The following is a 13,618-nucleotide window of genomic DNA, read 5'->3' as shown; positions in this document are numbered from 1 at the left end:
ACGGGAGCTAATATTACAGATCCTGCGTATTACTGGCCTAATGAAACATGTATATGCGCGCCAGTTCTATATTCCATGCCTCGGAGTGCCAGAGCTAACAACATGTACAAAACCGATGTATTGTATTCTAACCAAAAGTTGCAGTGATGGATGGTACTTTATATTTAGTCATTTCAAAAGTTCCCATCGTTGTCCAAGAGTTGGTTCACTTCCAGTTACCGAAATTCCACTCAGGAAAGTGCAACAGTTCAAGTTTCAGATGTTATATCAACACCCTAAATGCCTAAGCTGTTAATAACTTAATAACCCCACAGCGTCAATTTATACGTGGCCTCGGATTTCTGATTTAAAACCGAAGTTATTACAGCACGGGCTGTAAGGAACTATGGAAGCATAGGTAAAGTTAACAACTGTGAGTAAATACACCATGTTTAGTTTGTTACCCTGTAAAGGTGATAAAGCCAAGTTAGTAAATGAAATGACTAATTAAACAGCTTCATTCTGTTCCCATTAGCAGTTGCTTTGTCAGGCACTTGTCAGCCACCCTTTTAACTGTGAACTTAAGTCTACAAAGTTAATCCACCCTGTATATCTTTCTAATTACCCTACAAGAGGATATGTATGGAAATCGCTGCTCCCTCCAAAAATGAACCACATATTTTAGTTCGTCAGCACATCCAAAAAGCGAAGGTCCACGTTAATGAGGCAATGACGTGCGATTTCCAGAAACCATTTCAGTCTACGCGAAAAAAAAAGATTCTATGATTTCGGATGTTTCTGATTTTATTTAACATGTAATAAAACTAACACAATATACTAGTAAAGAAACACAGAATGCGCCTCTCAAATGTGCGTGTTGGAAAATCATGCTGTCGATTGAACGCAAACAAAAACAATTCACTTTCCAGGAAAGTTTTAAGAGGTCCTTACATGCGGATTATTTTTTTTCTTCCAAATACATATTTAACTCTGTAGTCTACGACAAACCACATTCCACTTCATCGATTACATCGCAATTTATAAGCATTGGCACCAATCAGATTAAAAGTTCCCTTTACAGAGAAAGCGACATTCGGAGCCGACCCCAGGCTAGCAGCTAGACCTAACGTTTACTGTACTTCGCGTCTAAATTCTGTATCTCACTTGACAAAGAGCGCGGATTCTGATCTTATGCAGAGAGACCTTTACCTATTAATTGGCTTTTTTATTTGGGCGCCTAGTTTCTGATTCTGTTTCTGGCGAGGCTGAAAACGCATGTTCACAAAGGTGACCCGACCTAGAAGATATTAACTTACCAAAAACCACGTCCTTTAGTTGGACAAAAGAAACATCTTCATATCAGAAAGAGGGTGGGGAAGAGGGGAAAGGAGGGGAGGGGGGCGGGGGGCGTCAGGAGGAAATTCTTACTTTAGATATTAGGCACCGAGTGAATCTCGCACCCACAATGGTAATGGGCTGTTTTCCTCTGTGCGGGCACAATGTTGCATTCAATTTAGATATGCTATAAATTAAGCGTTTCTATGGTAGCGTGTCTCTGATTGGGCGGCACATGCCGTACGTGGCGGCAAACGTCACCAAATCTGAATAAGGATGCGCGAATTACAGCCCCGTACACAAAGATGATGGAGACAGCACGAGCGCCGAAAAAAGTGCCAAGCAGCCCAGATAGGAGGATTTTGAGTTGATTGCTGGATGTGTGAGGATAGCTTCAAGAAGCAGGATGAGCTGCTAGCAGGCGCTTTTGAGAGTAAAAGAGGATTATTTTGCTTTCTCCAGCTCCTTCAAACTTCAGGGAGAGAGAGAGAGGGGGAGGAAAAACACCGGACCCAGAGCGGCAGCTTCGGCACCAAATGGTAAAGTAGCGAATCTGACAAACAGGAACTTGGACGGAGCAACTGGATTTCGGAAGTACAGTCTGCAGTCACTTGAAGTTACGGCCCCCACCCCCCACACCCCACACCACCCCCCACCCCCTCTAAAAGGAAAAGACAAGATTGTGTGCCTGAAGCAGACCACGATGGTACACTGTGCTGGTTGTGAGAGGCCTATTTTAGATAGATTCCTCCTCAACGTGCTGGACAGAGCCTGGCACATCAAGTGCGTCCAATGTTGTGACTGCAAGTGCAACTTGACTGAAAAATGCTTTTCGAGAGAAGGGAAGCTTTACTGTAAAAACGATTTCTTCAGGTGAGTTCGACGTAGTTCCGTGCTCATTTTAAAGCGGCTTTAAACAAACCCTCGGCACACACAATTGTGTTTCTGTTTTAGCACATCTGGCAAGATGAAAGCCACCCGGCCGGTGAACACTGTCGCCTGTACGTGTTTGGACCAATTTGCACACATTATCGAGCTGGCTTTGAGTAACTCTTAAAAGATTCTTTAACGCTCACAATTAAATAATTGCAACATCAACAACACCCAAGGAAATACATTTCGCTTTTGATCCAGGTACAAAGGGCCCTACAAAGGGCTTATCCGGGGCTGTAGAACTTTAATGCTGTTTTTGGATGTTCCACGCAACAGTCCAAATTGTTTTTTTTTGTTTTGACCGGGATTGCAATGCCGCAATTTGCGATATAAATCCATTTAGCTAAACATCCGTAACTACCCTTCCCTACCAGCCTGATGATAACGCTCAGTGGATGTAATTGTTTCCGGGTTTACTCAACCTTCCGTCCATCTTCCAAACACACGCAGCCAGCACGGAGGGGCCTCCAGGTACATGCCAAGCTACAGTGTGGCCCGTTCACAGTCGCAATGGGAACATGTCGAAAGTTTGGAAACTTTTAAAAGGTTTTAGGAGTTCCAGTCAATAGGACGTTCCAGTCCAAGTTTAAATGAAATATCAAGGATGCATTATGTTTTTTTAACCCCCCCTCTCTGTAAATGGTGGACATGTTATTTAAAAATGATCATACACTGAAGGTGTCTGCAAACAATACTTTGGTGACTGGGCCTAATCGACGTGCGCTTCCATGGGCAGGATAGGACTGTTGTTCCCTAGCTGACCCTTGCCAAGTGCAAACAGCGCTTTCTCTAAGGTGCCTAATGCAGCAACACGTTAAACGTATCTAATGATTCTGTAAGCTGCAGATGAACCAATTACACCTGGCGGATAAGACAAGGGTGACTTATGATCTCTAATCCTTTTACTAAATCAACGTCATTGTCATAAAATTGGTGTGTGCGGCAGCTGTGCTTTTGGGGATGCGGGCAGGACAACCAGGGGCAGAGTGTCGGGCCAGTACCTGACATTTGGTCTTCTAGCTTCAGGGATACACAGTTAGAGGCTATTGGCCTCTCCCATCTCCTCTCCCTGACTCCCCTGCATTTTGTTCTGACCCCGAAGCGGTCATCTTAAAATGGCAATAATTGGAAAACAAACTTTGGCCCAAGTTAAACATCAAAGGATTATATTCACGTGTATCTTCTAATCTCTTAATTTCCCCAGTCAGTAAATACGTGGTGCATGTTGCAGCCCTATCGTGCAACCTAATGCGCCCATCTCTAAGGGCAATGTCACTTTGATATTCTAACTAAATATTGCAATTTTGTGATTTTAAACTGTTTCGTGATCCAGTCTCACTTATGGCTCGCTATCACGTTTCCATTCTCTATTAATTCTAAAGAGTATTAGAATCTATTCATAATCCAAAATGAGGTTTTTTTGTTCTTCAAATAAGGACAGAGGGATACATTCACAACAAGCATTAAACAGTGAGGTGCAAGTGAAGACAATTTAAATGCAAATGAGAGCCCTCTTCAAGTCTTCTTGAAACCTATTTAATTCATCACAGAAGGAATAAACTGGCCCGTTGCTGAAGACACTTTGTTCGCTCTCCACAAGCGAAGCGGCTCTGTCAGTTTCCAAGAACTGTTTAGAATTATTAGGTCCTCGCGACTGTCCTAATTACACAATTTTCTCAATGAGATGGTAAAGGCTTATTTAATTATGGAGGTGATATATATTTACATGGCGCCCATTTGTGTTTACAGGCGGTTCGGTACGAAATGTGCGGGATGTTGTCAAGGTATCTCTCCCAGTGACCTCGTAAGAAAAGCAAGAAATAAAGTCTTTCACCTCAATTGCTTTACTTGTATGGTTTGCAATAAGCAACTGTCGACTGGAGAGGAACTGTATATTATCGACGAAAACAAATTTGTGTGCAAAGAAGACTATTTGAGCACCAACAGTTTAAAAGATACCAACTTAAATTCAGGTAAGGCCCGGACTTGTATCAACACCTTATTGTTAAGTTATTGACACAAGATGTCACTAATTTACAACGCCTCAATACATTTCCCCACTTGGTCTCTCTCTTCCCTGGTCTGTGTAAACGGGGAACTTGATGCAATCTTCCAGGCCTCTTTCGGGGGTAATGCAACAAATCCTATACGCTTTGACCACATGCCGCGGGTTCGATGTCTACACCTCTATTTGCAAGAAGATTTTGAGATCATTTATTGCATTGGGCATCCTGCACCGGAAGCATCTCTCAGGGTTTCCCATTTGAACTCGGGGTGGCCGAAAACTCAAAAATCCAGGACCACTATATTGTACACAGTATCTTTTCCTGGGCGTTCCAAATCCGCGTGGGGATTGCAACTGCGTGGTACGAAATTACAGCAGTAGAATATTTCGTTGAAAACGAAAGTAACCTCTCAAAGCTTTTCAAATGAGAAACTAAAGACAAAATGAAAACATTAAACACGTGTTTCGGGGAAGCGCATCCGCTCGTATCCAATTGGAGATATGTTCAAATTGTAGCTAATGACTTGGATTATTACGCTGTGCTTGTTGGAAAGCCATCTCCCTCCTCGGGTAGCACTGGCCGAGTTTGCCCAGTTGGTCTTTTTTCCCCTGCTGGTGGGGATGTCAAGAGCAGCTTTCACGGAAGCTTGCTTCTGACGGGTTAATATACATATATATTTAAAAACCGTTTATGTCTTTCAGTATCTTCGTGTACAGATCGGAGCTTATCACCCGATATCCAAGATCAGAATCTGGATGACACAAAGGAAACAGACAATTCCACCTCGTCAGACAAAGAGACGCAGAATAACGAGAACGAGGAGCAGAGTATGGGTACCAAGCGAAGAGGACCCCGAACCACCATCAAAGCAAAGCAGTTAGAAACATTAAAAGCCGCTTTCGCCGCCACGCCGAAGCCCACCCGGCACATAAGGGAGCAACTTGCTCAGGAAACAGGCCTCAACATGCGGGTTATCCAGGTACCACAACACTGTTCCTTTATCGGACCCTGGCCATTGTATCTGAACAATGGGCTTTATTTATGGGGGGATGGGGGAGGGGGGGGGGAGGCTTTAGACATTTAAGCAAAGAGGCAAATATTTTGGATCATATATACTTTATTGAAAATGTTTGGTTTAGAGGAAGAACATTTAGATCCACGAAGTATTTTCGTTAAATTTTGGCCCAGGATATCTTTCAAGAAGTCACATGAAACTTTAAATGTCTAGTTGAGTGATGTCCGTGCACCACTGAGAGAGTGCGGGCACGAGACGAATACAAGGCCACTGTGCCCAATGCCCGGACAATTCTCAGCACACTTAGAATCAATCGGATGCTTTTTGCTTTTATCCAGAGTGTTTACACTTTAAAGTTTTCTTTTCTTTTCAAAAGATCCTCCTTGACGCCATCGATTTCCTCCAGAATAGTTGGAAAATTTCTGTCATCTAACTTCTAAACAAAATTGAACTAAAAAAAAAAGGATTTGGGTTATAATCCCGTTTAGATGTGACAAGACTGAGTTGATTTTCTGTACACAATGGGGAGGTATTGGTTTAATCCAAGAGAGACAGGAAGACAGTGGTTTGCGTGAGGGGCTCCATCACTGTTGACATGGGTAGGTGATTATTAAACGGCATTTGCTGTGTTGCCATTAAAGAAGGGGCCATTGTTTTTGGCAGGTCTGGTTTCAGAACCGAAGATCTAAGGAGAGGCGGATGAAACAGTTGAGCGCTCTGGGTGCAAGGCGACACGCTTTCTTCCGAAGTCCCAGGCGCATGCGTCCTTTGGGAGGGCGCCTGGACGAATCGGAAATGATGGGCTCTGCTCCCTACAATTACTACGGAGGTACTTTCACAACATTCAACTTCCAAATAAAAAAAGAGTTGGTCTACTGTTAACACAGGCAGCGCCCGGACGGGGCGCTTTATTTTGCCAGTGATATAATCTAGTGTTTTTTTAAATATGTGCTCCCCTCCCCCCCCCCCCCCCCCCCCCCCCCCCCCGCCCTACCACCTCACTCCCCACCACAATCTACTCCGACCATCTTTCCAAATCGGAAGGTTAGGCAAGAAAGCTCCTTGGACAGGGCCCTTTTGTCCTGGAGAGGGAAGCTCCTGCGTTTCCACAGAATCCCATCCACTGCTTTATAGGGCGATTCACATTTGCTGAGCACAGGGTTGTCTCCTCTCTCAGGATCCTATCCCGTGTCCAACCGCAAGGCTACCAGAGTGTCAGCCCCCATTTGTTCGAAAATACCATCGTCTATTTTTTAAGCTTTAAAATTAAAACCAGATACAAGATTTCGGGGAGTGAGAGTTCGGATTTGCGTTTGTCACTGTCATTTGTTTGTACCCCCATTCCCCGCAGACACATTTTTTTTGCACCCCTCGCTATTATCGAGATATTTCACTCGAATCTTTAAGCGGAAGCGATTATTGTTGATTTATTCACGAACCGTCCAGATTGAGGCCGCGAGTCCATTTGCTAAACCGCCCAGTTTTACGTTTCGTTACGTTCGGACGATGCGAGTGGTGTAAGGTGCTCGGTTGCTATGACTTTCTCACTCGTTTTGTGGCATCTGCACGGGTATTATTGAGTGAATGATCGCAGCCTGTTGAGCTCTTTAATCCCCCCCTGTAAGAGATTCCGCTCCGGCGCTGGCCAAGTTGCGCCCGATAAAGCAATGCATTGTGATGAAGCTGTCTTTTTGAAGAGAAGTCTAGCCCATTCAGCGGGCACTTTCTCTTGTGTTTCGGCGAACAAAGCTACAGCTGCAGTCTTTTGTCGGATATTCACCCAGGATTTGTTCCAATTACCTCGAACTCTTGGAGCATATGGAGGGTCACTCGCAGAACGCCACGACTCTGCGTTTTACCGTTTGCTGCAACCTTCTGCTTCTGCATTTATAACGGTACCTTCACAAAATTAACATATTTCATCCCGAGCCAATAAAATATAATATCCGAAATTTATACCCTGCGCCCCCACTAGAAGAGATTCCCAAATGCATCCATCCCTGTTAAATACAGTAGGAATTCGAGACACATGTAGTCGCGGTATTAGTTTCCATTGCTTTATGGTTTAACATATAAATCCTAATGTGATACCGGTATACTGAATCATACATTATAATTCACCACCCCTTGCTGAATTGAGTCAGTGTTAAGAATCCTTTAGATAGAAAGGTGTCACATATTGCCACCCAAAATAGCCAACACCCGATAGAACTCACAGATATGGAATGACTTTTAATCACATTTAGACATCAAGAAAATTATTGACACTCTTACGAAATAAAAACTTACCAGAAGTTGGCACTATTTATCTATTAAATTGGGATTATAAATTGGCTGTCACCTAATCTCAAACATTGCGGCTGGGAGATCAACAAAGGATTAGTGTCAACAGGTTTCAAAAATCAATTCTGCAGGTTGCGTTTATTGTACATTTATATACATTTGGAATCTATGGTATCATACTTTACATTTTCATGCACAAGGATCAGATTTCACTCAAACCAATATTTCACTTAACCAATATAGCTTTTGTTGCCAGGTTGATGTAGTCAGTCACAGGACCAGGAAGTAGTCAATGAACTGCTGGATTTCGAGTTCCCGCCTTTTGACGTTTACCATTCAGAATAATAGGTCCTTCTAAAACTATGCATCCAGATACAGCTAGCGTTATGTACTTCAGTGATTTTTTTTTTAACCAGCCGTCCAAACATTGAAAAAAAAAACTTTAGTTTGTAACCGAGAAGTGAATGGATTCACATTTCCGATTCGGTCATTCATATTCATTATCAAACGATAGTAAATCACAAATCGTATTTGTTCTGTGAGATAATCGGGTTTGCTGAGGGAGGGAGGAGTGACATTCTAATCATGTCCACATCTGATTCTAAAATCCCCAAGGTAGAAATGTTGCCTTTTAACAATGTATGCGAAAACATGTCGTGTACGAATTTGGGAGTTCACGCGGTTGGCCCTGCATTGTATACGTGGGCCAAAAAAGGAGAAATTTAAGTCTGCAGCAAAGTTCCCAAACATGTCAGCGCCATACTTCTTAGTTGCGTTTTACAATAGCTCCACACTCCTCCCGGAGTGTGCCGTTGATGACAGTTACTTGTGATTCTGGTGGATGGGGAGCAACAAGTCTTCACTGGAGACCAGACTCAGGCCATTTTAATATCACTTCTGGCAATGTTTTAAATTAAATGTATTTTTTCATCACATGTTTTGAGCTAAATGTTAACGAATGGTGGCGGTGAGGAGGGGGGGGTTGAGTTGGGAAGATGTTTTCCTGGAATGCCATCTGAAATGGTGCCTTTCTTTGAAGTACCCAAACAATCGATTACTGTGACTGAATTAAACTGGAATCTAACTGCAAAGGTGAACACGTTTCTCTTTTTAATCCCATGCAGATTATCAGGGAGACTATTACGGGCCGGCTGCAAATTATGACTTTTTCCCGCACGGCCCGCCGTCCTCGCAAGCACATTCGCCGGCGGATTCCGGCTACATGCAGTCCTCAGGACCTGGGGTAACCTCACTCGGAGTACTTGAACCTCCCTTACCCGGTCACCACCCTCCCACTATCGGTGGCAGCGAAAACCAAAGGTATACGGACATGATTTCCCACCCTGACACCCCGAGCCCTGAGCCAGGTATGACCGGCCCGCTGCACCCGATCCCGGGCGAAGTGTTCAGCGGAGGACCCAGCCCGCCTTTCTCCATGTCCAGCAACAGTGGCTACAGCGGGCCGCTCTCACATCCGAGCCAGGAGATGAATGAGACTGCGGTCTGGTGAGGAGGCGTGGGGGTTGGGGGGGGGGGGGGGGGGGGGAGGTTTGCGGGGGGGACTCCACTCGGCTCAGGCAACAGGGAATGATCACAGCGGCTCTGGCATTAAAGTTACTGGACTTTCAACTCTCTCCACTTTGTCACAGCCCCCACACCCCAGGAGGAGCAGTAAAGTAAGGGGTGTGGTGGTGGGGGGGAGATACCCTTTCCCTCCCCCACCCAACCTCCCACTCAAACCCCTCCTCCTCCCTCCTTCCCCCCACCCCCACCCAAGTGACCTCATTAGCACGGGAGGGAGGAGGAAGTCAGCACTGCGCATGCGCCCCGGGTGCAGCCAAAGATGGCGGCACATCCGGCGGGCGCAGGGGACTCTGGGAGAGGCGCTGTCTGCTGGGAAACCAGGAGCTGCCACTTTTGTTTTGCACCGCCCCGCAGTGAGAGTGGGCAGGAAGGCACTGGATATTAATAGAGTTACTGGTTCTGTTGTTAATGTGAATAAAGATCGTTTTAGTTCCCACTCACCCTCATCTGACAATCCATGTTTCCATCAGTCATAGAAAATCTGGCATCGATGATGACAATCACTTTTAGTGCTTTGGATAGTTAGTTCCCATCCCACGATCTTGGAGTTCCCTACGTGACACCTTTTTAAATTTCTTTAATTAACTGTAAAATTGTCACCATTGATGTTTAAAAAAAGTAAACACTTGAATAAATATCCTTTTTTTTTACAAACAGCGATTAGAAAGCTTTATTTCGGGAATTCTCTATTATAAGTGTGTGCTCAACCACCAAGGGGGAAAACTCAGAATACCTCACACTAACTTTGGTTCATTGCTGCACTGCCAGAACTAATACTGGATTGAAAGGTTGTGACTCCCCCTGTCGCAATGTGCCATCCATTAAGCTAGAATTTAAAGACAAATAGATTTGAAGAATGATGCAGTAACTATCCCGCCTCACTCAGGCACTCTACGTTGACCGTGTACACACAATGCTGGATACCTCAGTGGACATTAATCATAAAATTACAGTTTGACCCTTGGCGGTATATTTACACAAGGTCTTATTCCGTAATCCATTACAATATTTCCATGGCGGCCCCTTTGGCCGTCTCCTACCAAATTCGTTGTGTACGTTATTGGATGTGGACGAATATATCGCTTTCGGCCATTAAATGTGAATGATTGTCGTTTTGTCCCTGTAAGCCTAAATATATACATGGTTTGAAAGGTGTTACAGGCACCATTTATAAAATGGACATGGCCTCAGTTTCCGAGGCGTTTTGCTAAATTGAAGACCAGCAGAAGGTATGGGTGACTGAAACGATGGAAGTGGCTAAAATCTCCAATATATTTTTCGCTAACCAAGCACTGTGATTCCAGCAACTTCTAAGGATGCATCTTGCATTTATTGTATCAATGAAATTATTAGATTGTGTTAAATGTTAGATTGTTCTTCTGGACTGAACGCAATTAAAAAAAAATCTCCTGTGTGTTGCAGCTCTCCTGAAGCACATTTTTGATACGCCTAGTAAAAAAAACAATAGGTGACGAAGGGCATAATTATCGGTTAATATTAGCACGGATCGCCAGTAAGGGTTGGAAATAGCACCGGGAAAGAGGGCAAATCCAGACTGATGATTGTTGGGGTACGATGAGTGACATGCTGTACGATCAATTCTCGATGTTATTTTTTTTGTTTCAGATACTTTACCAAAATTGAGATGTGATATTGAACCTATTAGTAATTTACTCGATAAAAATACGCGAATGCACCACATGCATCCATTCCTTTTAGTCAAGTGCAGCCCAAGATCATGTTTAAAGATGCAGTTCAGGGGCAAACTGCCAACATCGGTTTGTTGTCAGTATTGCCGTAAACGTTTTTCACCGATACTTCTTCACAGGAAGTATATTAAATATTGTACTGTAATTTCCTTCGGCATCTTTGCAACCCACATTCTAGTTGGGCATATTCATTGTGAGAGTGTTTAAGCTGTGTTGGGTTTATCATCAATGAGCCATCAATCAAATGAACCCCAATGGTGTGCACGGAAAGGGAATAGGCGAGAAGCTTTATGAAGACTAATGACTTAAATGTACATCATCCAAGTGTCGCGTGCAAGATTTAACCCCAAGTTTACATTGAGACACCCCAGCCTTGTAATGGCATTCCCCTGACTACACGGTGATTTCTGTTAGCTTCTTGGGTATTTCCGTAAATCATCTGTTCACCAAGGCTTGAATCAGTAGATTTATGCAAATCTGTTTTCCACAAGCCAAACCCGAACATTCCATCTGTGAATGTACCTAAAACAATGAAAATGGTATGACCATGTTTTGGTCTGAAGGGGGAGCGTTGTGGCTCACTCTGCGCTTCAAATGCTTAAAGTTGAAATCTAACAGTCCAATTTAAAATCAATTATGTTAATATCACTCGCATGCACAGATTCCGGTGTGTGAAAGTACAGTATAAAATACTTTACGTCCATTGCATGACAAATCTAAAACAGATGTTGACACGAACATTATTGTGTCCCACTTTGTTCTCCGAAATGGTGTTCCATTGAAGAAATGGGTTCCGTTTTCAGGAACACCCGTTTGTGCAGGTCTTCTGCTGTCGATTTGAAGTTCGTTTGCCAGTATCTCGCCTGGATTTAGGCTGAAAACTTGTCTTTCGACAGTGGCCAACGCGGTGAGGTAGATGGTGCCAATGAAACCATCTTGTGTTTGGTTCGGCCTTGATTGCTTTCCTTGCAAACTTTACAAAGGTTGGACTATATACGTCTCATATGTGTCTGCGGGGTGGCGTGGGGGTGCATGTGAGTGAGCAAATCTGTGAACGAGATAGAGCGTGTGTATGAAATGGATAGTATGTGTGGGTGTGTGCACTCAGGGTGTGTTCTGTGTGAGTGCTTTCATTTATGTCAGTCTTTGAAAAAGAGTCCGCGTGTAAATTGCATGTACTGGTACACATGTATGTCTGTATGCTATGAATGGGCGGACTGGCATGTATGTTCGTGTGTGTGTGTGTCTGCGATCTGTGCCCTCGCGTGTGCGTTTTACTTTGAAGAGGTTACCGTACACATTTTTCAAGCTTTCGGTGAAAAATAGCAAGATTCAGTTTTGTCGACTTTCTATAATTAATGACCTCAGTTGTAATAGGATTTTGCAGCCTTTGGCACTGACTGGAAACACCTTTTTGCATAAGATGTAGCATACAATAGGGAGCAGCCTCTTGATTTATGGGTTCCTACTCAGGAATGAATCTCCCGGGTAGCTGGCCAGCAAAATTCATCAGAAGAGACACAGCCGGCTTTTGTGTGGATGTGTTTTTTCTCTCTCTCTCTCCCTAGCAGTACCTGAAAATTGATACCTACTTGAAGTAGAAACGTAAATTGAGAAAGTGATTTAAAAAAAACAAAAGCATTTGCCGGTGTTAATGGCAATGTAGTTTTATTGTACCCGGTATTGCAAGCTACTGTCTTAAAACAGGAGACGGTAATCACCTGAACCTGTCCTGTCAAGCAGTCGCTACTGTTTTTTTTGTTCCAGCTATTACACCACAAAGCATTAATCAAATGCAAATCCAAAAAAGGTCATTTGTAAAGCCTAAGGGCTGGTTTAAATTCCCCAATATCCCTACTTCTGGGGTAGAGATAGAACTGTATGGAAATTTGCAGCAAATAAAACGATCTTCTCTCCTACTTGGAATTCTGTAATTATTGTTCTGACGTTTCTTTTCCAAAGTTTATGCTGTTTGATTACACATCGTGAAAAGAAATGACAGCTTTGCCTGCTTGCTTGAATTTGAATATATGCAGCGGGCCTGGATTAACTGACGTTTGGTTCGAGGAGGAAATTGAAGCTACACCACTGAGGGAAGCGTTTGTCGAGTGTCAGCGCTTCAGCCGTTTAACATAAGGAGTTTGCTGCATATCTGGGGAGGTGGACAACCTGAAGTTGCTGTAGACAAGGCCCACCTGATACTTCTGAACAATTTGGTTTGTGTCATTGTCCAAATCATCTGTACAGCAACGAAAGTCTACCAATATACAGTTCTTGCCCATACAGGCAACCTTATATTTGCAGGCAACACCATTGTAATTATGCCGTTGTAATTTTGCACATATTTATGTTTTCAAGTACTGTAAACAAGATAACTTGTTGTCTTGCGCGTTCTGCATTTAAACAACTGGTGGAACTGGTCCCAGACTTACTGTATGCGGTTATTTATAAAATGTTTATTCAATGGTCACACATTGGTGTTAGCAATACATCAACCAACGGGAGACCTTCTCCTGATATTCACCCGGGTCATGGAGACCACGCCTGAGCCTGTGTGTGATGGTGCAGACAGCCCATGGGTTGGCTGTGCCGAGTATCCATGGTGTTTTGAGACGTAGGAAGCAGAGTTTTCACTGTTTCTGCAGTGGTGCCTTGTGGCCCAATTGACGTGATTAGAGGTTTTGTTTTGATAGAGTTAGGTCTCGTTATTCAACCATGTTACAGCAAAGAGTCTTTTGTGCGCCTATGGTGCAGGGGCCGACCTCGCTAATCGT

General features: G+C 43.7%; 1 protein-coding gene and 1 long non-coding RNA gene across 2 annotated transcripts in view; one reads left to right on the top strand and one right to left on the bottom strand.

Annotated features, from left to right (window-relative positions):
• Positions 1-1,370, bottom strand: part of LOC119977339 — a 33,376-nt gene extending 32,006 nt beyond the window's left edge. Inside the window, exon 1 of the long non-coding RNA XR_005463177.1 lies at positions 1,296-1,370. This is a non-coding gene — a long non-coding RNA (uncharacterized LOC119977339). The remainder of the gene's footprint in view (positions 1-1,295) is intronic.
• A 621-nt stretch (positions 1,371-1,991) lies between these two features.
• On the top strand, positions 1,992-9,067 carry lhx5 (LIM homeobox 5). Its single transcript, XM_038818119.1, has 5 exons — positions 1,992-2,187; positions 3,997-4,220; positions 4,955-5,232; positions 5,932-6,097; positions 8,676-9,067. The coding sequence occupies exons 1-5, from the start codon at positions 2,018-2,020 to the stop codon at positions 9,059-9,061; spliced, it is 1,224 nt and encodes a 407-aa protein (XP_038674047.1). The 5' UTR covers positions 1,992-2,017; the 3' UTR covers positions 9,062-9,067.
• The last annotated feature ends 4,551 nt before the right edge of the window (positions 9,068-13,618 follow it).

Source organism: Scyliorhinus canicula, chromosome 1, assembly GCF_902713615.1.
Source record: "Scyliorhinus canicula chromosome 1, sScyCan1.1, whole genome shotgun sequence".
NCBI lineage: Eukaryota > Metazoa > Chordata > Chondrichthyes > Carcharhiniformes > Scyliorhinidae > Scyliorhinus > Scyliorhinus canicula.
Note: the sequence above shows the minus strand (reverse complement) of the source record. Positions and strands in the feature narration are given on the sequence as shown.